This window comes from Oncorhynchus kisutch, linkage group LG3 (genome assembly GCF_002021735.2).
Source record: "Oncorhynchus kisutch isolate 150728-3 linkage group LG3, Okis_V2, whole genome shotgun sequence".
Lineage (NCBI taxonomy): Eukaryota > Metazoa > Chordata > Actinopteri > Salmoniformes > Salmonidae > Oncorhynchus > Oncorhynchus kisutch.
The window spans coordinates 64759336-64787174 of NC_034176.2; the positions used below are offsets into that span (position 1 = coordinate 64759336).

General features: G+C 44.0%; 2 protein-coding genes across 11 annotated transcripts; one reads left to right on the forward strand and one right to left on the reverse strand.

The window, feature by feature from the left end:
- The first annotated feature begins 4 nt into the window (after nucleotides 1–4).
- dkk3a (dickkopf WNT signaling pathway inhibitor 3a) lies at nucleotides 5–4803 on the forward strand. Its single transcript, XM_020478862.2, has 8 exons — nucleotides 5–140; nucleotides 308–605; nucleotides 943–1068; nucleotides 1266–1346; nucleotides 2274–2366; nucleotides 3170–3314; nucleotides 3730–3886; nucleotides 4060–4803. Exons 2-8 carry the CDS (start codon nucleotides 399–401, stop codon nucleotides 4145–4147), a joined length of 897 nt encoding a protein of 298 aa, XP_020334451.1. The 5' UTR covers nucleotides 5–140; nucleotides 308–398; the 3' UTR covers nucleotides 4148–4803.
- LOC109887507 (ubiquitin carboxyl-terminal hydrolase 47-like) lies at nucleotides 4659–27778 on the reverse strand. Of its 10 annotated transcripts, none has more exons than XM_031810827.1 (30): nucleotides 27492–27775; nucleotides 23696–23755; nucleotides 21645–21839; nucleotides 20880–20993; nucleotides 20577–20730; nucleotides 18962–19058; nucleotides 18707–18852; nucleotides 18413–18492; nucleotides 18085–18105; nucleotides 15978–16127; nucleotides 15634–15729; nucleotides 15332–15484; nucleotides 14908–15084; nucleotides 14624–14755; nucleotides 14363–14439; nucleotides 13876–13931; nucleotides 13568–13680; nucleotides 13346–13453; nucleotides 12898–13105; nucleotides 12687–12802; nucleotides 12408–12527; nucleotides 11460–12270; nucleotides 8870–9045; nucleotides 8641–8721; nucleotides 8336–8451; nucleotides 7694–7812; nucleotides 7239–7369; nucleotides 6828–6875; nucleotides 6577–6707; nucleotides 4924–6482 (listed from the first exon to the last, which is right to left on the reverse strand). In XM_031810827.1, exons 1-30 carry the CDS (start codon nucleotides 27534–27536, stop codon nucleotides 6308–6310), a joined length of 4206 nt encoding a protein of 1401 aa, XP_031666687.1. In that variant the 5' UTR covers nucleotides 27537–27775; the 3' UTR covers nucleotides 4924–6307. The 10 variants fall into 10 exon arrangements, with proteins under 10 accessions (XP_031666725.1, XP_031666687.1, XP_031666729.1 ...); XM_031810834.1 differs by having other exon boundaries at nucleotides 5284–6482; nucleotides 18085–18102; XM_031810840.1 differs by having other exon boundaries at nucleotides 5284–6482; nucleotides 14926–15084; nucleotides 27492–27774.
- Between the last annotated feature and the right edge of the window lie 61 nt (nucleotides 27779–27839).

The window sequence follows — 27839 nt, forward strand, 5'->3', positions numbered from 1 at the left end:
TAGATGTTCCAACGTCAACAAAGGCTCTAGGCAAGTCTGCTCATTGCGGTGTGCCACCGTCCCTCCTCCATTGGCCGCATCCTCCCACAGCCTGCTGCTGCTGGCCCAGAATAGGCTCGCCACTGGTGCCACTATGAAAGGTAAGAGCATCGAAAATGTACCACTTTGGCTTGCACCTGTCGACTGGGCTATAGCCTACAGTCGTAGTATAACTTGGGGCAAAATAAACGACATCTTTCTCAAAATATAAATACATGCATAAGGCAATACAGTACCCCTCCCCCCCCTCCCCCCTCTCTTCCGACAGAGTGCAGCAGCAGCACCGCACACACCCAATGCGCAGAGGCAACGTCCAAAGAACCTAATTCATTCTGGTGCCTTTTCGTGCAGCAGCAAGGATGTTGTATTTCTCTCTTCTAACCCTGAGCCTAACGTCTATCCATGGCATCCTCCTTCCTGAATCTGCCAGGCCCGTGGATTTGGACATCAACCAGATCCTTGAGGATAATATGGCACAAGGACACACGACATCAAACGACATGTTTGAGGAGGTAGAGCAACTGATGGAGGACACGCACAATAAACTGGATGACTCGGTGCACCAGGTCGGTTAATGGTTAGGTCTATTCAGATGTATATTTTCAGAGCTTTGATAAATAAATGTCCCATAGCACCCCTTTCATTTGTATGATTTTTAATGTTATGTAAAATGCAACAGATAATAGTGCAGTATACTCTTATTATATAATTTTAGTTGATCTGAAACTTTTTTGTTAAAGCAACAACAAGTTTAACTTGAGACATAAATCTTTATTAGACTAATAAAAACAGTTGCCCATGTGGGTTGAGATGAGTCTAAGTCAATCTTAACATGCACAATGTGGGAAAAAAAACAGTGGGGACCTCAATGTAACATTGATCTTTTGCATCAAACCTCTTTAGATGGACAATGAGAGTGCCAAGTCCAGCTTGCATCCCAATAACCTTCCCTCAAATTACCACAACGATAGCACTTCTGAGAGTGTGGTTGAAAACCAATCCATTCACACCATAGAGACAGTACACAAGGTACAGTAATAGTCATACGCAAATGTATTATTATACTGTATTCCATTCAAACCTAGGATGCTGAAATGCTATTATGAATTGTAATACTGTATGGTAGTATTATTTTGGCATCCCACATTTGTTACGAAGACTGAAAGCAAAATTGCAGAAATCCTACAGAAGTGATCCTAACTGGAAATGTGTCTCTCTTTCTTTAGGAGACAGACAACAGAACAGAAGAGACCCACATCACCAGAACAGTTATCCAGTCCAGTGGCAAGGAAAATAATATTAATCATGTGAGTCAACAACAATCTTTGGAATTTCCCTCCATCATTTACAACAGATTTAAAAAATAAAAATAAAAACAACCACAATAACTGGAACACTACAACTCTAACTGGTGTTTTGTGGTTAATAAAAGACAGTGGGCATAAGATGAAAACAATTCCATCCTTAATGCAAGTCACAATTCATGAAAAATGCATCAAGTCATGGGCTGTGTTTCCTCTTTCTGCGCTGCTCTGCATGCGGCCACAGCGGCTGTCATGTTTGGGCGTCTCATTTCACTTGACCCAGGCTCTGTACGCCTCTCCAGTCTCATTCTCTATAAGCCAGGCTAAAGCTATGTCTTATCCAAGCAGAGTGACATGTGCTGGATGGTGGCTGGTTGATAAGCTCCCTTCAGAGCTGCATCCTGTCTACGTTAATTATATATGGCAGCCACGACTCAGCCCTTTATTGCAGTTACAGGTTTTAATATTTAGTTAAAATAATTGACAGTCTCAGAGCGTGCTATTCCTGCCAGTCTTTTCCTTATGATATGTGGTAGAGAGACAAGTGAGAGGGAATTGGATGTTTACTTTAACATTTTGGGACAAGTAGCCCATTGTCCCAGTTTCAACAGCAGGCCCATTTTATTCAGGTCACTTTTGGCACAGAACAATATTCGAGGAGATCGTGCAACAACGTATCACATCCTCAAAAATGTACTTTAAAGTTATTTTAAAGTAACTTTTGTAAAGAAGTTTGCAATAGTACATGGCTACAACCTCTGAATTTCTCTTCAAGACTACCATGCTTGATTTAGCCAATTTTCCCAGTACAATCTGTTTTCTAGTGAAAAACTCTGGATTGTGGGCGGCTTTGGTACCATATAGCGACCCTCTGCAGGTGAATCTGTGAAGGAGGGTGTCTTGAATGTCCCCTCTTCCCTTACCTCACAGGAGTGTATCATTGATGAGGATTGTGAGAAGGGGAAATATTGCCGGTATGAGACGCACCGATCCAAGTGTCTAACCTGCAAAGCCCTCGACGTGGTAGGTCCATTTCATGGTTATTAACAGTGACACACATTTTTACAAACCCTGACACTGAACCCATCTACGGTAGAATGTATTTATGCAGACCCATATTTCCCAGGGGGCTTTGACTACTTTCTAGTTCCTATTACGTACAACTACAGACCATCTCCGGGTTTTGTAACAGTGCCTTAGTGCACACATGCACACACACAGCAATCACAGAGCAGCAGATTGCTTAAACAATATGATGCAGCTGCTTCTGCATTGTTACTGCATTGCAGTGTTGCCACAAGTGTAACTGGAGTGTTTCATGGGGGAGAGCTTCTCACCTCTTGGCTGCATATTAAAGCATGTGTCTGAATGAATAAGAGCTCCACCTCTCTCCCCCTCTATCCGAGGACAAAGAGAGGAGAAGGATGAGAGGTAATGAGAGAGCCTACTCTACAGACACAAGCGATGTAATTGAATTTAAGACCAATGTTTTTGGCAGGACAGAGTGGAAATCCATCCACATAATACATAATACTGTAGATACTAGCTTGCATTCAAAGTCAAAGGTATGCTGAGAATAGTTCTTCCTAGTTGATAAGGCCTGTGTTAATGTCCTGCACAGAAAAACACAGTCATATGTCAAGCAGCACACTATTAATTAGATCCCAATATTGGTTCAGCTTGCACAAGTAGCAGGAATTTGCTGCACCTAGAGAGTTTATGAGAGTTACATGAGACCGGTCATGCAATTCCATAACCATGGGGTTTATATGATGCCATGTATGTCATCTAACAGTTTTTTCACTGTGTGTGTGTGTGTGTTCCAGCCCTGCAAAAAGAATGAGGAGTGCTGTACAGGACAGCTGTGTGTGTGGGGCCAGTGCAGCCAGAACGCCACTAAGGGGGAAGCTGGCAGCATCTGCCAATACCAGAACGACTGCAGCCCAGACCTCTGCTGTGCTTTCCATAAAGGTGCAGGCCACAAGGTCACACACACAACATAATTCCTCTGCTAAATTATACACCATGAGTCATTCTACATGAAATTAACATAATCTGTGGTGAGCGAAATGGGCTCCTTCCATTTGGCTTTGACTCAGCCAGATAAAAACCTACAGGGATTTCTTTGACATCTAAAAAAGGGAGGCTTCAAATTGCGATACCACAAAGTCTCTGTTCTCAATGTAATTAGCCAATTATGATAGTCACGAAGTCAAGTGAAGCAGGGTGCATTGAAGTTTCAGATAGTTAAGTGATCATTTGAAAGCCCATAACCTGCTTTCCCCTCTAAGCACGGTCCATATACTGTGCGCCTGTATTTAAGTTTCTGTAGTAATGTCACTTACCTTTGTCACTACCCATCTCTCTCCCCTTACCTTGTGGTCAGCCCTGCAGTTCCCTGTGTGCACGGCCAAGCCAATAGAGCGTGAGCGCTGTCATGGCTCCCCCAACCACCTTATGGAGCTGCTGTCCTGGGACATAGAGGGCCAGGGATCAAGGGAACACTGTCCCTGTGCTGGGGACCTCCAGTGCCAACATCTCGGGTAAGAGTCTATGTGCTGCAAACCCGCAACATTTATATTCAATTGAAATTAAGGCATAAGTCATGACATTTTTTCTGCAAAAACACATGGTAGACAAAAGCCATAGCCATCACTCAAAATGCTGTTGACCCAGTATGATGCTACAAATGGATATTTCTTCATCTCTTTGACAGCCGAGGCTCCCTGTGTCTGAAAAGACAGAACTCGAGTGAAGAGGACCTGACAGACACACTTTATTCAGAAATTGACTATATTGTCTAGGAGTAACCATGCAGCTCAACCTTTTCAGGCCTGTAGACAATCAGATAGAGGGGTCTCCAGTGATTTCAGCCTAGAAAATTAAGTTGCTCACCGTCTCACATGTAAGATTCTTCCATCTATAAGCTTGTCATTGTTTATTCAAGCCATTGCAGTTCTCTCTATCTGCTCGAAGTTAACCAAAGCTCTAGATGTTACGTAGTGCATAACACCATGTATGTATTAGATGAAATTCCTAGACGTTTACGCTGTTCAAAGGTAGTGTGTATGATGACTACACTCCAATACCGCAATAAGAGTTTGTGTTTTAACAAATATGTACCTCCTCCTGCTCTCTGATGTCTCACTTATGTGCCTACCCTCAGGATGGATAGTTTGCTGGAGATGCACTGTTGAGGCCCTTTGCTCAAAGGAATTAAGTCAAGTTAGGGATGAAGAAAGAATAAACACAATGCACTGTATACATGTGAAGTAGCTTGCTTAGTCCTGGTTTTTGTTTTAAATAGTGGTTTAAACAAGAACAGATGACATTTCTGAATATATGGAGCACTTTGACAGGTCAGCTCATCATGCTCACAACTTGGTAATGGAAACTATAACCCAGACACATGCAGCTTGCACAACTTTTGCTCATAAGAAAATAAAAGGCTTTGAAAATGTAGCTGTCTATTCTTGAGATGTAAATATTCTTATATGTATACCATGTTCAATACATATAAATGCAGCATTGGTAAAGTGTGGAATCAAAATACTTAATTTACAATAACAGAATACTGCAGTTATGAAAAAAACATTTTAATTTCATTCTAAAATCACCTTAACTATGTTCACACAAGATTTAAACCTCAAATTATTTTATTGGCATTTCTACTGTGAACAGCTTGTGGCAGGCAGCATTAGAAGCCCAGAGGAGCTCTGCTGGGCCCTGCAGTGTGGAGACCCAGTCAGCTGGTCCAGTAGGGTCTATGCCCTCTGGTCTCAGTCTATGAGAAGCAGCAGTAGGTATATATTGCCCCCAACCATCTCCCAAAACCACTGAGGGCTCCCGCCCCTCAAGCAATCAGCATGCACGTGGCCTCGACAGACACGCACACCATTCACATCGTGCAGAAATAAAAACACCAGAGGAAATAAACATGTTTCTAAATTAACACAAGGTTAAATACAGACAATGTTTTTAATGTGTGCCAGAGGTCGCTCACAATAACATAAAAATAATTTACATTGAACAAAATGATGAGTGCCTTAACGTAGTCTACTTGGTGGTCTAGTTGCCATTTCCTTGGTAATTGGAAGACTAACACATATCAGTGAATCAGGAGGAAATGGCAGAGGCTGAGCTCCTATAAAGCGAAGGGGGTGGAGCAGCAGTAAGAGGAGTCTCCACAGTGACGCACACTGTGGCATTCTGGGAAAACAGCATAAACATCAGCAAAATTAAAAAATGACCACTTTATAGAATCAGAGATACAGAGGTCATTCAAATGTTGAGTGTGAACCATGTATCAATTTGCCAAAGATGATAAACTGCAGTTTGGATTAAAGAAGACAGAAACTGGAAGAAAACTTAGAGTTTGTTGTTGTAGATACTCTTGGCTTTATACTCACAGTCTCTAAAGTGGGTGGGTGGGTGGGACGAGCATCGCTCTAGCCTGGTAAAATTTCAAATGTGGAGAATTTGAACCAGGTACATGTTCACAGATGGGTCAGGTAGTCTCTTGCTAGTCTGCATAACAGAGGGGGAGAGCGAGAAACCAAGTGCTAGAGGGAGATGAGGAGAAATAAAGTGTCGCAGAGAAGAGAAGAAACAGAAAGACATTTCTTTCCCTCTGGCTACACAGCTCTACTCTGATCGTGCACCATGTCTGGAACATTTCCATTAAATTGATTTGTCGGTATGGTATTTATTTTTTAATTGAATAGCTTTTGCACTTCCCTTTAAACTTCACAGTACAATAAACTATAGTGCACAATATGATTTCTGAGCCACTCTTTCCCCTAGAGCTCAGATGGGAGGACGAAAGAGGGCGTGTGAAACGCACTGCTCTGGTGACGTCGTCGAGTCAACGTGGGGCCCCACGCCAGACAGGGTCCCCTGGCCGGGCCAAGCTACACTGCGGCAGGCAGGCCAGCCAGCTAACTGGGACGGGCCTCAGATGGGCCTCAGTCCTGCCCCGGGTCCTTGACCGGGCCCCCATCCAGGTAGATCTTAAGGGCCTTCTCCTTACGAGGTGAGTAACTGACCCGGTGGCCAGTCTTCAGCAGCCGGCTGCTCTCCTTCTTCATCAGCTCATTGCGTTCATCTTCTGACTGTTCCATAGGCTCCTCTGTGCTGTCCCTGAAACACCAGAGCACAAGCTGTGAGACTTTCTGCAGAATATACCTATATTGAAACAAATATCTACAGTTTTCCCTGAACATGAGGGGTTTACCTGTAGAAGACCACAGCACCATCATCACAGATGTACAGAGGCCACACATTCAGAGTGGACACTTTAGGGTTCCAGTCCAGATCCTGATGGATCTCCAAAACCGAGATATCACAAGGAAATGTTCCACGCCCCTGCAGGAGACAATCAGGACGCCAGTCAGTAAACTGGGAAACATTTCAGGAAATTAAGTGAAGTGAATCAATGCAAGAGCAAAAAATAAATCCTTACAGTGTCAAAAACGGTTTACCTACCTTGGCAAACTCCAGGTTTTCAAGAGGAATACCACTTATTTCACTGAGCTGGAGAGAGAGAATTGATGTCACAAATGGCCTTTTACTATTAATTTAGCATGCCCTATAATTTACCTTGCAACATCTACTTATGCATCTCAAAGTCTAGAGGCTGATGTTATACACTGTGATGTGAAAAGTTACAGTGCATCTCACTACTCCCAAGTGGTGCATCAGACCCAGTGATGTTGCTGGGAGCAGCACTTAGTGGGTAAGACAATCCCAGTGCTGCCTTGCAATCCAGTGTGTATGTGGCCTCAGACATGTACAAGGCCTGGCACCGACATTCAGTATGTGAATACACACACACACACACACACACACACACACACACACACACACACACACACACACACACACACACACACACACCTTTTCCTTGAGTTCCTCCACACTGCTGCTCTCCAGAACCACTTCCTGGAAGGGCTCCAGCTTCATCTGGGCGGGGGTCCAGCGGCGGGTGAGCACAGCCAGCTGGGACATGGACTTCATCTTCTCCGGTCCTGGAAAGGGGCAGGAGAGGAGGGTTGGGGCTGGCTGAGCACACACACCCACTGTCTCTGTCTGCCTCTCTTTCGCTCTCTCACAAGTGATACTCATTCAGAGGAGAGACAATTCAGTTCTACAGGTTTCTTTTCACTTTTACAGAAGTAATTATGTTAAATCTTCCTCTAAAACCATTTTTACGTGCCTTAATATAGGTGTTTGATATAAAAGCAGTAATATATTTGAGTGTAAGTTTGTCTCTATTCAGGCTATGATGACCATGAGGCGATTTACAAATGGCTCTGAAGAGAGTAGTCGAAACAATAGCAAACCAGTATTACCATCTAGAACCTCCAGAAAGACCTCCCAGTTACTGGAGATGTTGATGTCCTCCTCATAGACGTGGTAGTCCAGAAACACTGTCCCTGGGTTCTTCCACGTCTTCTTCCTGAGACGGAACCTGACCCCACACACAATTAGGATTCAACAACACTTCTAGCAATAAGCATCAGCTGTGAGTAAGTGCTTTAAAAGGTCACTCACAGTACCCATCCATAAGAGAACAAAGGTGCCCATGATATTTTGAAGTGAGAGGATCTGCAGCAGGTAGCCTAACGGTTAAGAGCATTTGGCCAGTAACCGAAAGGTCACTGGTTTGAATCCCCGCACTGACTAGGTGAAAAATCTGTTGATGTGCCTTTGTGCAAGGCACTTACGCCTGGTAAATTACTAGAGACTTTGACATTCTGATTGTATCACCACAAAGACAACTGTGGAACCTTCTACAGTCAAGTAGTCGGTGCCAACAAATGCTTTCATAAGAAAATATGTAGGTAAGGGATTCAAGTGTATAATAGTTGATGTATGGTTGGATGCGTGCCCATACATTTGTGTGCATTGGATTGGGTACATAGATCATCTTAGATATGCAGATTAGAGTTAGTTGACTGTACATGTTTTTAAGTGTGTAAGGTGGAACCCACTTGTCGATGTTGAGGTCCAGCTTGCATTGGTCTTTCAGCTGAGGCATTAGCTCCTCTTTGGACTGTTTCACAGTCATGCCCTTAGCAAACACTGTGTCTATGAGGAACTTACAGGGCTGGGGAGAAGAGACACACACACACTTAAGCATGAAACACAATGACATATACAACTGTCACATAATACACCCTGGTGACAAATCCATCAGTGACACACCTACAGGCTGCTGTTAAGTGAGGAAATTGCACAACACCGAATAACAATCACTTCTGTGTCTGAAGAAACATCAGCACATCCCGGTCCTTACCTCCGCATCATTCACTAGTAGCTGGTACACTTTCACCCGATACTCGCCCTTCTTCAGTGCTCTGCCTAATCGAATGGTTATCTGTAAGAAAACCAAGAGAAGCGTCATGGATCAGATATATATATATATATATATATATATATTTTTTTTTTTTTACAAACACACACACCATTATCTTTGAGAAGAGTCATGATGTTTTGAAAGGGGCAGATAGTGAGACGCTACGGACCTTGTTGTCGTCAGAGAAGGAGGAGAGGGTCTCGTTGAGCCGTACACTCTCAAACTCCTGGTTGTTGGCGTAGACGCGGAACACTTTGAACTGGGTAGAGGTGACCCCCACGAAAGGCTCCAGGTTCTGTTTGAATGCTGACAGAGTTATCCTCTTATCCACGTGGACCAGTACACCTGACAGGCAAACAGCACCAAAACATACGTTTCAATTAGTTGGAACAAACTAATCATATAACAGTAATTAAATACTACACGTGGATTTTGTTCTAAGAGCATCTAAACCAGTGTTTCTTAACCCCCAAGTTGTTGCTCACCGGTCTGTCAGATAACTGACATGAGTGCTTATCTTAAATGAAATAATGAAATGAAATAAAAACCTTAAAAAATGACTTCAGCATATGCATTTTGAAATACACTTAAAAATTAAATTGTTTAAAAGCATATAGTATTGATATTTAAGCCGAAATATATAATTCCTGACTCAACTCAATGTTGTTTGTGAACTACAGCCGTTTGTGTCTCGTACTATATTTATTCTTTGGACAAGTGTTGCTGTTTTTTTGTTGTCAACACCCACCACCTAGAGTATATACAATACACTCTGATTTAATGGAGATTGGAGAGTCATTGTACAGCGTTCTCCCACTCTCAGATCTTAAACATCTTCAAATCTTACTTTACAGCGCAAGCAAATCCAATGTAAGTCAATGGAGAGAGAGGCCTGCTACATCATTCTCCCTCTCTCTCACAAGCAGGGGGGGACACACATACCACAGACATACACACATGCAGGTGTGCATGGATGTCTCATGGTAGGGTGGGGTATGGAAACTGTGTAATCTTTGAGCACTTTCTAACCTCTTCTACCATGGACAAACATGTATGGAAGGTGTCCTTCAAATCAAAATGGTGCTGTAAAAAAAGTTATTAAATTCATATGAACGACCCACACTTATTTACAAAATAACAATTTTACAGTTCCCACAAACTAAACATTCAAATAAACCAGTTAGGACATCAGACTAAACAAGATTAGCTTCAAAGACCTGCATTTGTAAATACATTTAGAACAGTTGGACTTTCCCACCAGCTGTTTGAGCGGGCGCATGGGTGTGCAAGCGTGTGAATGTCTGTGGTGTGTACACATGTGAGATTGTGAGAGAAAGAGGGAGGGGTGCGTCACTTGAGTGGGTTGAGTCACTGACGTGATCTTCCTGTCTGGGTTGCCCCCCTCCCCTCCCTCCCCTGGTTTGTGCCGTGGCGGAGATCTTCGTGGGCTATACTGGGCCTTGTCTCAGGATGGTAAGTTGGTGGTTGAAGATATCCCTCTAGTGGTGTGTGGGCTGTGCTTTGGCAAAGTGGGTGGGGTTATATGCTGCCCGTTTGGCCCTGTCCGGGGGTATCGTCGGACAGGGCCACAGTGTCTCCCGACCCCTCCTTTCTCAGCCTCCAATATTTATGCTGCAGTAGTTTGTGTCGGGGGGGCTGGGGTCAGTCTGTTATATCTGGAGTTTTTCTCCTGTTCTATCCTGTGTGAATATAAGTATGCTCTCTCTAATTCTCTCTCTTTCAGAGGACCTGAGCCCTAGGACCATGCCTCAGGACTACCTGGCCTGATGATTTCTTGCTGTCCCCAGTCCACCTGGCCGTGCTGCTGAGCCAGTTTCAACTGTTCTGCCTGCTGCTATGGAACCCTGACCTGTTCACCGGACGTACTACCTGTCCCAGACCTGCTGTTTTCAACTCTCTAGAGACAGCAGGAGCGGTATAAATACTCTGAATGATCGGCTATGAAAAGCCAACTGTCATTTACTCCTGAGGTGCTGACCTGTTGCACCCTCGACAACTACTGTGATTATTATTTGATCCTGCTGGTCATCTATGAACATTTGAACATCTTGGCCATGTTCTGTTATAATCTCCACCCAGCACAGTCAGAAGAGGACTGGCCACCCCTCATAGCCTGGTTCCTCTCTAGGTTTCTTCCGAGGTTCTGGTCTTTCTAGGGAGTTTTTCCTAGCCACCGTGCTTCTACACCTGCATCGCTTGCTGTTTGGGGTTTTAGGCTGGGTTTCTGTACAGCACTTTGTGACATCAGCTGATGTAAGAAGGGCTTAATAAATACATTTGATTGATTGAATGTTGTAGCAGGCCTCACTCTCCATTGACCTGCATTGGATTTTCTTATAATCTAGGAGTGAGTGGATTTCTCCCACACACACACACACACACACACACACACACACACACTATATACCAAAAAATCATTTTGATCATTTGAACATGTATTTACAGGACTTGATTAATGAAATGTGTAAAAAACATTAACCCCATTTGTCCAAAGATTAAATATAGTACAATATCAAAAACTCACATTGTAGACAAACTCTTCAGATATGTCCATCAGTAAACTCAGATAACATGTCTACCAAAGGAAATGATACATTTCCATTAGAGATATGAATGGGTTAGGGGAGGGAGACCATAGTTTCCCGAGCCCCATTACAGAAAAGGTTGAGAAACACTTTGTACAATCGAAATCACTGCTGAGTACAGAATCATCATCATCATACAGAGAGAAGACGTACATTTCTGGCCTCCTTCCCCAGAGCCGTCCTCCTGTGCATATGGTTCTGCTCTGAAGTAGAGGTAATAGGATTCTGCCTTGCTCTTCCCGTTCTCGTCATACTCGCTGTCCGTGCCACTGTCCTCCTCGGCTGTGTCCCACGTCTCTTTCTTGCCCTCGTTGGCCTTGGAGCGGCGGCTGCTGGTGATGCTGTGTGAGTCCAGCCCGTTGGCCAGCTGGATGGGGCCGCTGTCGGCGTTGCACAGCGTGTCACTGCTGTGGCTGGAGCTCAGGATGTCACTGTCCACTGAGCTCGTGCTGCGGTCGTTGTTCACCTCAGAGTCGGAGCGCTCCTCCCCAGGGAACTGGGTTTCCGGGTCAGAGTAGGCCCCCCCGTCGCTCCCCCCGCTGGCCACCCGGATCCGGTTCTCCAGCTCTCGGTTGTCGACTGCAACAACAGCAGATACGGAGGAGGAGTCTGGTTCCTGAGAGGGTGAGGGGGACTCGATGTGCTCGAAGTCGCTGGTGTCTGAGCTCTTCTGGCTGTCACTGGTGCTGGAGCCCTGCTGCTGCTGGAGGGACAGGTTCTTCAGCTTCTCTGTGCTCTCCTCCAGGATGGCCTCTACGGAATTCCTGTTGCCCTTTGACCCCTCAGAGCACTCCTCAGTGTCGCCACCAACTTTTTGGCAAATAGTTCGGTTGGTGCCGGGGGATTGCACAGGCAGCGAGACAAACAGGCGGATTGTGTTTCCATGGCGATCCAGCAGTTTCCACAAGAGGGAATCAGTGAAGGTGACCTGGTGATCTGGGGATTCAGAGCTTTCCACAAAAACCTAAGAGAAACCAGAGAATGGACAAATTAGATGTGTTACATCTGAGATCAAAGCACTGCTGAAAAATGTTTACAGATACACAACATTAAACACAGCAGACCCAAGCTGGAAAGGACAATAATAAAGTGGAGTGCGACCTTGTTGCTCCTGAAGAAACCCTCTGCTTTCAGTGTCTTGTTGGGCACGTAGAGAAGCCGAAGGTCATTATAGCAGCGCTCCAGGACGACACGCATGGTTTCGGCTGAGAGCTCTGTGGCCTTTCAACAATACAATACACACACCGGAGAGATAATTCACCAAAGATCCCAAAACAAATACGGGCAGATTTTATGGTCTTACAAGTATAGACTGTATCAGGCTGGATTAGACTGTATTAGATAGAAATGAAGAATTAAAGAGTGTCTGAACTAACTTACCTGTGCAATGAGCTGCTTGAACTCAGTGATTGACTGGTTTAGATAGGCCCTGATGCTGACGGGAGGGGCGATAGTGTCCGTCTTCAGATCCACCACGTGAACCTTCACCATCACCTCTACAGAGACACACACACACACCTCACTTCTGAAAAGGCTAAAAGAGTTGCTAGTTATAGTATTATATTTTAAGTCTTGAATGTGTTTTACTGACCTCCAGGTTTGTATGGCTGGAAGACTTGTTCAGCTCTGCGGGTCTCCAGCAGCAGGTCAAACATGTAGGACGACTTGACCCCGCCCAGCAGCAGCCCCATGGGGGTGTCGTCCTCGCCCTCGTACGAACGCTCCAGGTACTCATGGAACTCATCGTACTTGACCAGGCGACAGCAGTCCAGCGGGACCACCCCATCCAGTTCCATGAGCTAGGGGGCAGAATGGGTGGCCAAAGACACACACACACACATCCAATTGCTAATAGACACATAAGAGAATGTGTTGAGGCTTCTCTTGGCCATTGCGACCCCCATTTTAATCTTAGAACCATGTCTATCCTTGGACCACTCTCTATTCTGACACCGACCGCTGGCTGGTATGCACTGCAGCTGCTGAGTGAGATTCGCTTTCAATGCATTCCTCTGCGTTTAGCTTCCACTCTGACGTACCTTGTAGGCCATCTCTGTTGCCTCTCTGAGCGTCTTGTCCTTGTGCACTTCCAGCTTGTTCTCCATCATAGCCATCATCTTCACCGGATGCATGCAGAACAACTTGATCTGACAGAGAAATACAGAGCAATTAACAACAATACAACCCCTGTGAAAAACAGAACATTCAGTCAAATGACCAACACCGTTGCCCATGGGAAAGTCCACAGGAGGAGGATGTACCTTGCAGGTATTGCGCTCAATCTCCCTCTGTCTTTTCTCCTGCTCCTCAGACTCCTTCTCCCTCTGGACCAGATGCTTTATGTGCTCAGGGAAGTCATCACAATCCAGATACTCTGCAGTGGTAACAACACGGCCCATCAGTCAAGAGATCACCATAACTAACTGGGGGTCCAAGTCATTGAGAGAGACTTGGAAAGTAGAACTAGGATTGTTATACCCACATATGTAACTTAATACAGTTTAACAGTCATTTTAGACATTTAAAAGCAAACTTGATAATGGAACTAGACTTAATATGTTTCCCTTACTTGCATTCCTTGAGGGGTCTTTCAACCTATAAATCAGCATATACGCATTCGTAGAGCTGTTGGAACAGAAAAACATCTTATTAAATGCAAGTGGAGAAAAGGAAAATGAGTAGCCAAATAGAGTTCCATCTTCCTTTCCAAACACATGAAAGAACAGTGCATTACGTAAAAGCTCAGTTATCAACAGGGCTTTGTCCTAGCCTGAATAAGCACCCTCTTGTTTTTCTCCCAGGGAGAGTTCAATAAAATGTAGCACTCTAAGTAAAAAAGCCCTGGCTCATCCCTATTAAAGCTTCCTCTGGTATTGAACGTTGCGGTGTGTGAAGTGAACAGATACTGGTAATGTTCTGGCCATGTAGGCATGCATTAGTAGGTACATACAATGAGATTGTAAGAGGGGAGAGCCAGGCATGGGAGTGAGATGTGTTCAGGGACATAATGATTTCAGATCAATCCAGAGATTGACAGAGACAGGAGCTCCACTGACCTGGCAAAGGCACTGGAGTAATAGCCTCTGCTCCCCGAGGACCCTCCATATGTTTTCCTGATGTCTTCCTGGGTGATCTATAGAAGGACACACACACAGGACAACCACTATTGTGTTTCTGACAACTGTCAATAGAATGTTACAATGACAGGCATCAATTTCTTAAGTCTATTTAAAGCGTAGGTCGAGTTGTTTTGTCTAGTATTACATGTATAGTAATACTAAGTCAAATAATCAAGTTATTTGAAGACTGAGAATAACCTTGCTGACGTGCTGGTCGTTGAAACTGTACCACTGGCCATCGCTGAAGGACTTAATGCAAGCATAGTAGTGGCCACCTGCAGCGCTGCCCGAATGGACCATGACCGAGAACAGCTCAAAGGTCAATGAACTCTGGAGACGAGACAGGGGCAGGAGAGACAATTAGCTAACAATTAAATCTAATGACAGCAGATTGCCCTACATGCAAACAGACCAGGATGGGCTATAAGACACAGGGAGTACGGGTGCTAGAGTGTAAGGACGGTTTGTGTGGTATTACATACAGTGTTGAGGCTGGGTACCTTTGGCTTCAGGACCCTCTCAGTACTGCTGGCGCTGTCCAGGCAGATGCCCTCATCAACACCGTCGTCTGCCGAGAAGTCGTTGCTCATCTGGTCACTGTGGCAACTGCCTTCATTCTCTGCCCCGCTGTCAGTGCAGCTCTCCGTTTGAGGAGATTTCTATGAGAGCAGGCATTGATCAAAAACAAAGAGCGGGATGGAAAGAGAGAGAAAGCAGACAGAGTTTAGGTATCAGTTACACTCATGAATTAATGATGACATTGAAATGACTAATACATGAAACATAATCGAAAATCTAATTTGAGTGGACCTGAACGCCTGGCACTATTCCACCCCGGGCCTGATATCATTATTCTATCTAGACTATAAAACACATAGGAGGCCACACTGGGCTGGTGTGTCTCACCTCGTCCTCCACGTCGATGAAAGGACCCATGTCCAGCTCCTCAGGGAAGGACATGCGGTCGTTGAGTTTGATGCGGTGCATAGTGGTGTAGTCAAAGTCAAAACGCTTCAGCTGCAAAGTCAACAGGTAGGGAAAGTGCAGAAACCTCAGCCCCTGTGGTGGGAGGGCAAAGGGCATGGGTCAGAACACAAATGGCCAGACCAGTGACGACCTTCACTCAACATCCTCCCCAATCAGTTCTCCCATGACCCAAAGAGAAGTGTGGTCTTAACATCAACAAGATCACTAGTCTGTATACTCACCTTACGGGCATCACATTTTTTCTTGCAGCGCTCACAGAAATACTGGTTGGCCCCATCCAGAGTCTCTGGCTGGACGAAGGCCTGCAGAGCCTCCTCCTGTTTCAGTGAGTCACAAAGGCACTGTATCAGTAACAACTCTAACCACATCTACGTCACATTACACTGTCTTACTATTAAAAGTCTTAGGAAAATGCAGGAGCATACAGCAGGGTCTGGACTTCCGTGTCTGCGTGGTGAACACAAATGACCATCATAGCTTTGATCTCTTCACACACTTGGATTAATACTTCTAGAGTCATGAAGAAGGGTAGAGACATAAGAGATGGTGGCAGAGAGACACGCACCACGCTGCCATAAGCCTGGCTGGCCCCAAAGGGTCTGATGACCAGAGGGATGTCCAGGTAGGTGTCGATCCTCCAGCTCTCATAGCCACACTCCAGACAGCGCACATAGTCCTTCAGCTTCCCCTGGTACAGCTGGTTAATCAGGTCAGCCTGAGGGGGGACACAACACCAGGGAGTCAGGCCCGAGCAGTCACAACACTCACATGTATCTCTCAGAACTCTGAAACATGCTCTTCACTGCTCACACAGTACATACTACTCACACAACCTCAACTCTATGCCAGCGCAATAATAACGTAAACTCCCCAAAGACAATGACCTGGCTCCTCTCCAAGAGTCAACACATTTCACTAAATATGTGACTGCAACAGCAGGCCCATTACCTGTTAAATGGGGACTTATGCAGTCAGAGACAAATTGGTCCAAGTGTTGGATGTTAATGGAAAACTGGAGATTAGCTGTGGGGTCCCACAGGGGAGCATCCTTGGTCCACTGCTCTTCCTACTGTACATTAACGATGTGAAATCAGCCTGCTCTTGTAAATTGGTTTTGTACGCGGATGACTCTTCTCAATTGGTTTCCCAAAAGAACAAAGCCTTCAAAGAGATCCTTAGTGCAGAGTTATTCAATATTACTAAATGGCTTTGACAAACATTCTCTGCATCTTCGAAAAACAGAATTCATCTTATTTGGTTCCAGAGTAACGCATGTAAGGTTCCCTGGTTTTAGTGTCAAAGTGGGAAACTCAGAGGTTACACCAAAAACATCAAATTCACACCCAAGGTGATAGGTACCGGACCTGTGAGATTATGTTTAACAAAAATAAACCCCAAAATGTAATTCTTAGCTAGACCTCAAAATGGCTTGATATTGACACCCTGAAGAGTCTGGCAGGTAAGCTAGTTCAGTATCACTGATTATGTGTGCTCATCATGGTTCACCAGCAGCCACAAACACCTAAACAATAATTTAGGAATGAAACACTTTTGATTCTAAAGAACAAGCCACAGACCAGCTGAAACAAGCTTGTTAGAATTTTATTTTAACTGTACCGGCCCTCGTACTCATCTGGGGGTCCAGCATTTTAAGCAGCTAGGCTGGCTGTGTGTGTAAAAATGAATTGTATTAATTGAACTTGGTCTGGTAAGGTCCACAGAATTATCACTGACTCGGTCCTCACGTACTTATCCAATTGTTTATTTTGTTAGACATGCCCACCAGCATAATACCTGTGCCAGAGACTCAAATAATCACCTTTTTAAATGTAAGAGTATATCAGGTAAGAACCCTTTTTTATATTCCAGCACTGTTGAGTGGAACTACCACAGCAACAATAACATCAAATAAAATGTAAAAAGTTGGCTAATGATTTAAAAGTAGAAAACATTTTCATGTCTGTATATCTGGAATGTTTCTACCCTGAGTGTACAAAACATTAAAAACATCTGCTCTTTCCCTGACCAGGTGAAAGCTATGATCCCTTATTGATGTCACTTGTGAAATCCACTTCTTCAAAATCAGTGTAGATGAAAGGGAAGAGACAGGTAAAAGAAGGATTTTTAAGCCTTGAGACATGGACTGTGTGTGTGCACAGAGGGTGTATAGAGGGTGTATAGGCAAGATAATAAATGTAAGTGCCGTTGAATGAGGTATGGTACTAGGTGCACAGATTTATGTCAAGAACGGCAATGCTGCTGGGTTTTTCCACACTCAACAGTTTCTCATGTATATCAATAATGGTCCACCACCCAAAGGACAGTCAGACAACTTGACAACTGTGAGAAGCATTGGAGTCAACATGGGCCAGCATCCCAAACGAGTTTGACAACTTGTAGAGTCCATGACCCGATTAATTGAGGCTGTTCTGAGGGGAAAAGTGGGTGCAACTCAATACTAGGAAGGCATTCTTAATATTCTGTACACTCAGTGTATGTCAACACCCCCCCCCCCACCCCCCCAAAAAAATTGGGGACCACAGAAATAAATCTGACTTTATTGTGCAATCCCAATCACGTTTATTTGTATGCATATTATAATATGTCATTTGTTATATGACAAAATCAAACAAACAGTTGAAGAAAACAATAATAGAAGTTCAAATAAGTACCGTAAGTGGAGAAAACTGCTGCTGGGGACACAAATATAGCAAATATCAAAATGGGACTTTGATTAACCACAATGATAATGCAGAGCATTCTTTACAAATACAGCTAAATGCAGGAGCTCATGTGCACAAGCCTAGCTTCTATCCACAGTGAATTAAGTGTATACGGTTTATACCAAACTCCTGAGACCAGAAAAAGCTAACCCTCAGCCTTACTGGCACTTTCTCCCCTTCCTACAGAAGGCCCTTTGATCTGGGCCTTGGGGAGGCCCCTCATTGGCTCCCTGGATTAGCGTTTAGACAAGTGTCAGGGTTGACTTTTCTTTCATACCTGCTCTGTCTGCTTCCATTTCTGCTCCAGGGCATCAAACATGACCCTACACAGCTCCTGGACGTCATGCTGCTGCCAGGCTACAAAACACAGATACGCAGACACCACAGAAGAGAACACACACACAGATCAGTTAAGACACAGCGAACTGTGTGACAAAACACACAGTACCCCTTCCCCACACTCTTCCAGTTCCTTTATCAAAACATCAGAAGAGGTTGAGCCTGGGCCACTCCTGGTTACAGGGAGGGTGCCTGGCGGGGGTTGTCTAGAAGTAGCAGTGTGACAGCCCACCTTCGCTGCTGTCCCAGCCGAAGCTGCGGGTCACGTCGGTGGTCTCGATGGCCCTCTTCTTACTGGTCTGCAGCAGCAAAAACAGCCTCTGCAGCTGGTAAGGGATGCTGGTGACCGGGTCTTCCTCCGACTCCTCAAATTCCCAGCTGGAGGGAACAGTGGACAAGTAGAAAATAGTTTTAGGACAACACTCTTCAATTAAATACATTTGTTTAGTAAAACAATACAAAGAGCTTCATGAGAACAGGTACTTACTTGTACAGTGCATTTCTGAACTCCGGGGTCATAAACAGAGTTTGTAGAAGGCTGTTCAAATAGCAGGTCATGGCCTGGTTCACCAAACCCACATATCCTGCAGAGGGGGAGAAAGACATGAAATTAAATTTTGTGTGTCACATGCACCAAATAGAACAGGTGTAGACCTTACAGTGGAATGCTGACTCACAAGCCCTTAACCAACAATGCAGATAAGTAAAGAAATAAAACAATTAAAAAGCATAAGTAAAATAGCAATAGTGAGGCTATATACACAGGGGATACTGGTACAGAGTCAATGTGCAGGGGCTACGGTTAGTCGAGGTAATATGTACATGTAGGTAGAGTTAGTGACTGCATAGATAAAACAGAGTAGCAGCAGCGTAAGGGTGGGGGGGCCGTACGCACTACCCTCTGTAGTGCCTTCCGGTCGGAGGCCAAGCAGTTGCCATACCAGGCAGTGATGCAACCAGTCAGGATGCTCTCCATGGTGCAGCTGTAGAACCTTTTGAGGATCTGAGGACCCATGCCAAATCCTTAGCTTAGTGATGAGCTTTGAGGGCACTAAGGTGTTGAATGCTGAGCTGTAGTCAATTAATAGCATTCTCACATGTGTTCCTTTTGTCTAGCTGGGGAAGTGCAGTGTGAAGTGCAATAGAGACTGCATCTATGGATCTGCTATCTATGGCTCTGCTGAGGTGGTATGCAAATTGGAATGGGTCTAGGGTTTCTGGGATAATAGTGTTGATGTGAGCCATGACCAGCCTTTCAAAGCACTTCATGGCTACAGACGTGAGTGCTAAGGGTCGGAAGTCATTTAGGTAGGTTACCTTAGTGTTCTTGGGCACAGGGACTATGGTGGTCTGCTTGAAACATGTTGGTATTACAGACTCAGACAGGGAGAGGCTGAAAATGTCAGTGAAGGCACTTGCCAGTTTGTCAGCGCCTGCTCAGAATACATGTCCTGGTAATCCGTCTGGCCCTGCAGCCTTGTGAATGTTGACCTGTTTGAAGGTCTTACATCAGCTGCGGAGAGCGTGAGCACAGTCTTCCGGAACAGCTGATGCTCTCATGCATGTTTCAGTGTTACTTGCCTCGAAGCGAGCATAGAAGTAATTTAGCTCATCTGGTAGGCTTGTGTCACTGGGTAGCTCGCGGCTGTGCTTCCCTTTGTAGTCTAATAGTTTGAAAGCCCTGCCACATCCGACGAGCATCGGAGCCGGTGTAGTATGATTTAATCTTAGTCCTGAATTGACGCTTTGATGATTCGATGGAGGTCATAGCGGGATTTCTTATAAGCTTCCGGGTTATAGTCCCGCGCCTTGATAGCGGCAGCTCTACCCTTTAGCTCAGTGCGGGTTTTGCCTGTAATCAATGGCTTCTGGTTGGGGTATGTACGTACAGTCACTGTGGGGACGACGTCAATGGACTTATTGATGAAGCCAGTGACTGATGTGGCGTACTCCTCAATGCCATCGGAAGAATCCTGGAACATATTCCATTCTGTGCTAGCAAAACAGTCCTGTAGCTTAGCATCTGCTTCATTAAGTGAGTGGTCAGGTGGGTTACGTAAAAGGAAGTGAGGTCAAGTCTATGCTGTTGACAGAGGGTGTACCTGTGTCAGACTTGTTGAGGATGGAGGAGTAGGAATAGCTGGGGCTGCTGTAGTCACTGCTGCAGCCCACCGTGCAGTCTCTGGGCAGCGGGCCGATGAAGCGCTCCTGGGAGCTGTCATCCAGACCACTGCTGCCCGCTGTCCCCGACTCATCCTACACAAAGGAGAATTAAGCTTCAGCTTATAGGTACCACTAGTCTACTAAGAACAAACTGCATGCAAGTCCTCCTCCAGGGGAATGCCCTAGGCATGCTGGTATTCATTAAATCCATTAACTTAATTTTATCTTCCCCACTCACTCACCGACGCAATCCGAGGCTGTTCTCCGTCCTTGTCTGTGAGCTGGAGGAAGTTCCTCTTCCCGGGCTCGAACCCAGACTCAGTGAGGGACATCTCACTGCTGGGATCCAGCGACCCCTAGGGGAGAACAGAAAAAAACGGGAAAAAAAACACCCTTCAGTTTGGACAGGCAGGTCTGAGCATGAAAATATAATTGCAGACGCAAACAAAATAAAACTAGGATTTGAGAGAAAAATATCAGTAGATCCCCACAATACAACCCAACATAATCAACCTGTCAAACCAAATTGGTTCCCGTTGAATTCAGAATGAGAATCCTCCCCAAGCTGATCAGTCAAAAAAAATAGCTTTTAGGACCAGCTGGGGGAGCATGCTATGAAGCAGCAGTGTTTACCCCTGTAATGTTGGCTGGAGGAGAATGAGAGGGGGGAAATAGTAGCCAGCTATGGAAATAGAGCTTAATCCACTGACCTACTCATGAGATAACTCCAGCCTCAGATTACTTCAGGGACAGGAAAGATAGACTGGCTTTGTTTGAATGTACGCCATTTACACCCGATGGGGAGGATCCAAACAGCACCATTTCAAACCGTTGGTCATTGAGTGCAGCTCAGTAGAACAGTTGACATACAGTAGACAGTGTAGCCATGTGTGGAGGAGCAAACAACGACGGACGTGTTGGAGGAGTTTGGTCTATGTAAACACCCCCCAATCAGGATCCAATGAAGGGACCTGGGATCATAACATTGTCTTAGGACACAGACTCACCATGTCCCCGGTCTTGCCCCATGCCAGGTCAAAGGTGCCGTTCACATAGCTCGCCTTGTGGGCCACATCCTCAAAGAGTTTGGAGAGAGTAGTGGAGGCTGGCAGGTTGAGGGTGAGCCTCTCGTTGACCGTCTTAGCATTGGTAGTGTCCTGGACTATGCACAGCACTCTGGGCTCCTCTGACGCATTCTCTATCTGTAGGATACAGGACACATACAAACACCTTGAGCGCAGATCACACATCTCCATTCAGTTTTCTACTTCATGACAAAATATTTAAAAAAAAACGTTATCAGCAGCTTATTTGCATGCATTCAGGGAGCTGAGCGATTTGACTACAGTCAGTGGTTAGGGGATTCCCATACTCACACATTAATGTTATAACTAGAGGTCAACCGATTAATCGGAATGGCCGATTATTTAGGGCCGATTTCAAGTTTTCATAAGTCGGAAATCGTTATTTTTGGGCAGCAAATTAGCAGATTAAAAAAAAATATATGTTTTACACCTTTATTTAACTAGGCAAGTCAGTTAATTATTAAGAACACATTCTTATTTTCAATGACGGCCTAGGAACGGTGGGTTAACTGCCTTGTTCAGGGGCAGAAAGACAGATTTTCACCTTGTCAGCTCGGGGGACCAATATTGCAACCTTACAGTTAACGAGTCCAACGCAATAACAACCTACCTCGCCACAAGGAGACTGCCTGTTACGCAAATGCAGTAAGCCAAGGTAAGTTGCTAGCTAGTATTAAACTTATCTTATAAAAAACAATCAATCATAATCACTAGTTAACTACACATGGTTGATGATATTACTAGATATTATTTAGCGTGTCCTGCGTTGCGTATAATCTGACTGAGCATACAAGCATCTAAGTATTGAGCAGTGGTAGGCAGAAGCAGGCGAGTAAACATTCATTCAAACAGCACTTTTGTGCGTTTTGCCAGCAGCTCTTTGTTGTGCATCAAGCATTGCACGGTTTATGACTTCAAGCCTATCAACTCCCGAGATGAGGCTGGTGTAATGAAATGAAATGGCTGGCTCTTTAGCGCGCGCTAATAGCGTTTCAAACGGCACTCGCTCTGAGCCTGTGGTTGTTTCCCTTGCTCTGCATGGGTAACGCTGCTTCGAGGGTGGCTGTTGTCGTTGTGCTTCTGGTTCGAGCCCAGGGAGGAGCGAGGAGAGGGACAGAAGCTATACTGTTACACTGGCAATAATAAAGTGAACATAAGACCATTCAATAGTCAAAGGTTAATGAAATGCAAATGGTATAGAGGGAAATAGTCCTATAATTCCTATAACTACAACCTAAAACTTCTTACCTGGGAATATTGAAGACTCATGTTAAAAGGAACCACCAGCAGGAACCATCATATGTTCTCATGTTCTGAGCAAGGAACTTACACATTATCTTTCTTACATGGCACATATTGCACTTTCTCCAACCCTTTGTTTTTACATTATTTAAACCAAATTGAACATGTTTCATTATTTATTTGAGGCTAAATTGATTTTATTGATGTATTATATTAAGTTAAAATAAGTGTTGAGTCAGTATTGTTGTAATTGTCATTATTACAAATAAAATAGTCCGATTAATCGGTATCTGCTTTTTTTTGTCCTCCAATAAATCGGTATCGGCATTGAAAAACCATAGTCGGTTGAGACCTCTAGCTTATTGTGACCTTTAATTGTCCACAATTCTAATCCATGTGTGTGGTGTGTTGACATTTGTCAAATGTTTTCCTAATCCAAGAACCTTTTGTATTTTCCTAAAGGATTAAAATGGGTCATCCCCCAAACAAAAATTCATGTGACATGTGTCATGTTGGGCTGGTGTTACTGCCATTTTGGTGAACAAAACTAGCCCTCACTCAATCAGTCCTCTGTTCTAGTTAATATTTTGTTATGGTCTAGGCACAGTGACCAGCTGGTAGTAGGTTGGCTAAACATTCAGGACCGCAAAAACCGGAGGCTCCATGCAGTCAACAGCAAACCAAACACAGTAAGCTGCACACAGTCACTCCACTCGACTAGGAGGGACTACCTGAGAAAACCTCTTCTTCATCTCATCGAAAATACTCTGCCTGCAACTCCAAAACATACCCTAATGACACATAGGGAGGAGGGGTGAAAAACACAAAAGATTAAAACAGTGCAAACAGCTGTTACCGAGAAGGGAAACAGTTACGCAACATGCTAGAGTTTCTCTATGTATCCACAAGCACACCGGCTCAGACGAACTAATTTGGAATGGCACGCTTTCAATTCACTTCTAAAGACCACCAGTAATATACTGTAGGTATTATTAAAACCACAGACAGAACAAGTGACCATCCTAAAGTAACTATGTAAAGCTGGTGATCTTGGCAAAATCTGTCAGGCCGATGATACAAACAAGCCGCAGATGTCAACACACACGTGAATCATCAGATTAGGGGTATTTATAATCACAGATAATGTTGCAAGGTGCTGACATGCAGCCGTAGGTTCAACAGAGCCCAGACAATCACACTACACAGAACAGATATGAGAATCTAGGCTAAGTGACAAACACAGTAGAATTATTACTTATCTAAAACCAGAGTTATTAGTCTGGATTTCTGTTAAATCATTATTGATCCAGTCAGGTGACCCTGAAAAACATCTTCCTGCCAACAGGGCAAATTACAGCAAACAAACACCCTGCATCAGTAGGCCTACAGCAACACTAACTCTGTTGATGAGCTTTCAGAGGGTGAGAGAACCTGGTCTATTCAGAAAACCCTGAATTTCAGCAGAACTTCAATCTCCTTTTCAAGTCAGTCGAGTCTGTAAGACAAACATTTTTCTTCAATCCAGATGACAATATGGGAGAAAAAAAGTGGATCTTTACTTCCTGGTTTTACAGTAGCACCTGAGGTTTTTTTCTTTTCACCTTTATTTAACCAGGTAGGCTAGTTGAGAACAAGTTCTCATTTGCAACTGCGACCTGGCCAAGATAAAGCATAGCAGTGTGAACAGACAACACAGAGTTACACATGGAGTAAACATTAACAAGTCAATAACACAGTAGAAAAAAAGGGGAGTCTATATACATTGTGTGCAAAAGGCATGAGGAGGTAGGCGAATAATTACAATTTTGCAGATGAACACTGGAGTGATAAATGATCAGATGGTCATGTACAGGTAGAGATACTGGTGTGCAAAAGAGCAGAAAAGTAAATAAATATAAACAGTATGGGGATGAGGTAGGTAAATTGGGTGGCCTATTTACCGATAGACTATGTATAGCTACAGCGATCGGTTAGCTGCTCAGATAGCAGATGTTTGAAGTTGGTGAGGGAGATAAAAGTCTCCAACTTCAGTGATTTTTGCAATTCGTTCCAGTCACAGGCAGCAGAGAACTGGAACGAAAGGCAGCCAAATGAGGTGTTGGCTTTAGGGATGATCAGTGAGATAGACCTGCTCCAGCAGGTGTAATGACTTCCTGAAACAGATACTGAAACTTTTCTATGCATGTTGTTTCTCGAGAACTGACCATTGCATGAAGGGAAAGTAAGAGGGGGCTTGTTAACCGTAACCGGCTTGGGGATTTGGTTTTTAAAAGAACATTTATGCCTAACGTGAGTTGTCATGGGAATTACATTGCATTAACATGCATTTGCACATCTGACAAACATTTAACATTTCCCTGAAAGAAGAACCATACTAGGGACATTTTATGAAAAGTCTGAAACTGAAGTTTACCAAATCAAGGAAAAACAAACATGACAATGAACATAAATACAATAGCCCTTACACAGTATTAAATGTCCTGTTATCTCCTAGGAAAGCCTGCTCCCGAAATGGAGCTCAACAAAGGCCACCACCACAGAGGAAATTATATGAGCGTTTGAAGCTAGCTTACACAACCTTAGAGAATAAAATAGACTTGAAGACCTTGTTGTACTTGATGAAACAGGAACAATTTTATAACAATACATCAGTAGGTGTGCATATGCCCAATGCCAGATTGTGAACTAAGTCTAACCTCAGAGGCCGAAAACACCCTCCACCCGCTGACTCATCCCACTGCACACAACTTCTGTCAAGCGCTTTAACAGAAGCTAGCAGGTGGCTCTGCAAAGTTTAAACCAACCAGTTCCCTCTGGACAACGCAACAGTAGGCTGGAGTGACTAATGTGAAGCTACTGATTCAAATACTGACTATTGCCTTCATTGGTTGGACAATAAACATTTTAAACTGAGTTTTGGTTCTGTCCAAAAAACTATTTCAAGTCGGCTAACCTGTTCCAGTTCAAATTGAGACAAATTAAAGAATAGTTATCTTGCTTAGTTAATGGATAACGAAGCCGATTCTCCATTATTTTACACATGACATCCAACTGAAAAACGAGTTCTAGCCATGCTCAAATGCAGAGTGACAGCAGCCCAGGCAGCAATGTGTGTAAGGTTGGAAATTGTCATCAGCATTCGGACGTGGAGCCCTGCATAGAGCTGAAATAATGGGTTCAGCCGCATGACTAGGGGATGGAGAGAGGACCGATCGAGGCGTCGCTGAGCACAGTGGCTTGGACCTTCAGCACTGGGAACACTTGATTATTGAGAGAGGCTGTCCAGAGCAGATTAAAACTAGAGTAAATTCAATTTTAAAGAAATGTATCATCCTACTGAGGTCAACATTCCAGTCTCAGCCCTAATACCAGCCTAAACAGAGGCTCAACACTCCTTGTCTTTATCCTTGATCTGCAATTATGTTATTTCTCAGCTAGATTGATTCACATTTCGATATTAATATAAGATTTGGATTGTGTGATGATTATAGTATCATTTTCAAAAGGTGGGAAACCCATTAACACAATGTCAAATGGCAATGTAATTATTTCTAATTGCAATGAAAGCAGGCAGTTCACTGACTACAGGCCTGGAACTTTTCTACAGCCCCTGGCACGATAGCTCAGCCAAAACAGTGGCCGGATTAGCTACAATAAATCTTCGTGTGGAAATTGTGGATACAAAAACAACCCTATGAAATGTAAATAAGGAGATACTGACACAAAAACGTTTAGATTGTTAACTATTAACAGTTAGAACTAATTGTATGAAGCAAAGGAGGGTATTGTAGTATTACTAGTTAACGTTAGCTAGTTAAATTACACTGAACATATAATAGTATCACAGCTAACTAATAAAAAAATGTTTGTATAAGATATATCACAGTTAATTAACGTTAGCTATGAAACAAAAATGTTGTCGTTTGAGACTGATGTTTAGAAAAATATATAACCAGCTGGCTAGCTCTCGCTAACTGGCTAGCTAACGTTGACAGCAATTAGGACTCCATTGTTTACCCGATCTGAAACTAGCAAGGTAGCTAGTCATCAACAACCTCGTCCAGCTGGCTAGTTTGCCTTTGCTTTGACAAGCTAGCCAGCTACAAGATAACGTTACCAGCACCTCAAAGCAATGTCTCACGACATTATGATAAAGCTAGCCACAACAAAAAACTAGCAAATAATACTCCACAATTTTATTTTTTTCCCCCATGTAGCTAGCACTGTTGTCCACCAGTTTCCTAATTAAACGTTACTACGCCGTTTTGAGCGAAACAATCGGGTTTAAAGCTACAGTAGCTCGCTAAGGTTAGCATGCTAGCAACCTTTGCTAACTAGCTAGATGAAAGCTAACGTTAGTTAGCCAACTCGATCAGTGCGGTTTTAAGCGTCAGTAGATAATGCCACCAACTACTTTTCTCTGGTAACTTCTAAAAAGTTGCATTTATCTTTGGCTGTCATACGGATTATTACTAAGGGCCCGTTGTTGCCAGAACCCCGTTCTGTAACTGGCTATGATAATCTCACCTCTTTCGGTACGAGCTGGTTCTCTTCGCTGGGCACCATTTCCATTTGTGTGACAATTTATACAGCCATCTACCCGAGCTCGATGTCAACAGGAAAACTTTACGACGGTGAACAAAAACATAATGTGTTTTTTCAACCCGAGGGTCTGTACAACTAAACTGAAACTAATAAAAACTTGTATGAAACTGATATAGGATCGTTTCTGTTACACCACCTAAGCACAAACACACAGCTATCAATGGGGAGGAAATGGACAGCCTTCAGTTTCCTGAGATTCCAGAGAAGGTATCATCGTCACATCCTTAAACATCTCTGATGTTACTGATAACCTACGTACTTAGAGCAAGT

Bases quoted from the DNA above. Each gene is read 5' to 3' on its own strand.
- dkk3a (XM_020478862.2), top strand. From the start codon at position 399: ATGTTGTATTTCTCTCTTCTAACCCTGAGCCTAACGTCTATCCATGGC. The intron at 1,347-2,273 runs GTGAGTCAACAA...CTTACCTCACAG, and splicing joins AGGAAAATAATATTAATCAT to GAGTGTATCATTGATGAGGA. The intron at 3,887-4,059 runs GTAAGAGTCTAT...TCTCTTTGACAG, and splicing joins CTCCAGTGCCAACATCTCGG to CCGAGGCTCCCTGTGTCTGA.
- LOC109887507 (XM_031810827.1), bottom strand. From the start codon at position 27,536: ATGGAAATGGTGCCCAGCGAAGAGAACCAGCTCGTACCGAAAGAG. The intron at 20,731-20,879 runs GTGAGTGAGTGG...TCCTTTGTGTAG, and splicing joins AACAGCCTCGGATTGCGTCG to GATGAGTCGGGGACAGCGGG. The intron at 16,128-18,084 runs GTACTTATTTGA...GTCCCCCCTCAG, and splicing joins AGCAGTTTTCTCCACTTACG to GCTGACCTGATTAACCAGCT.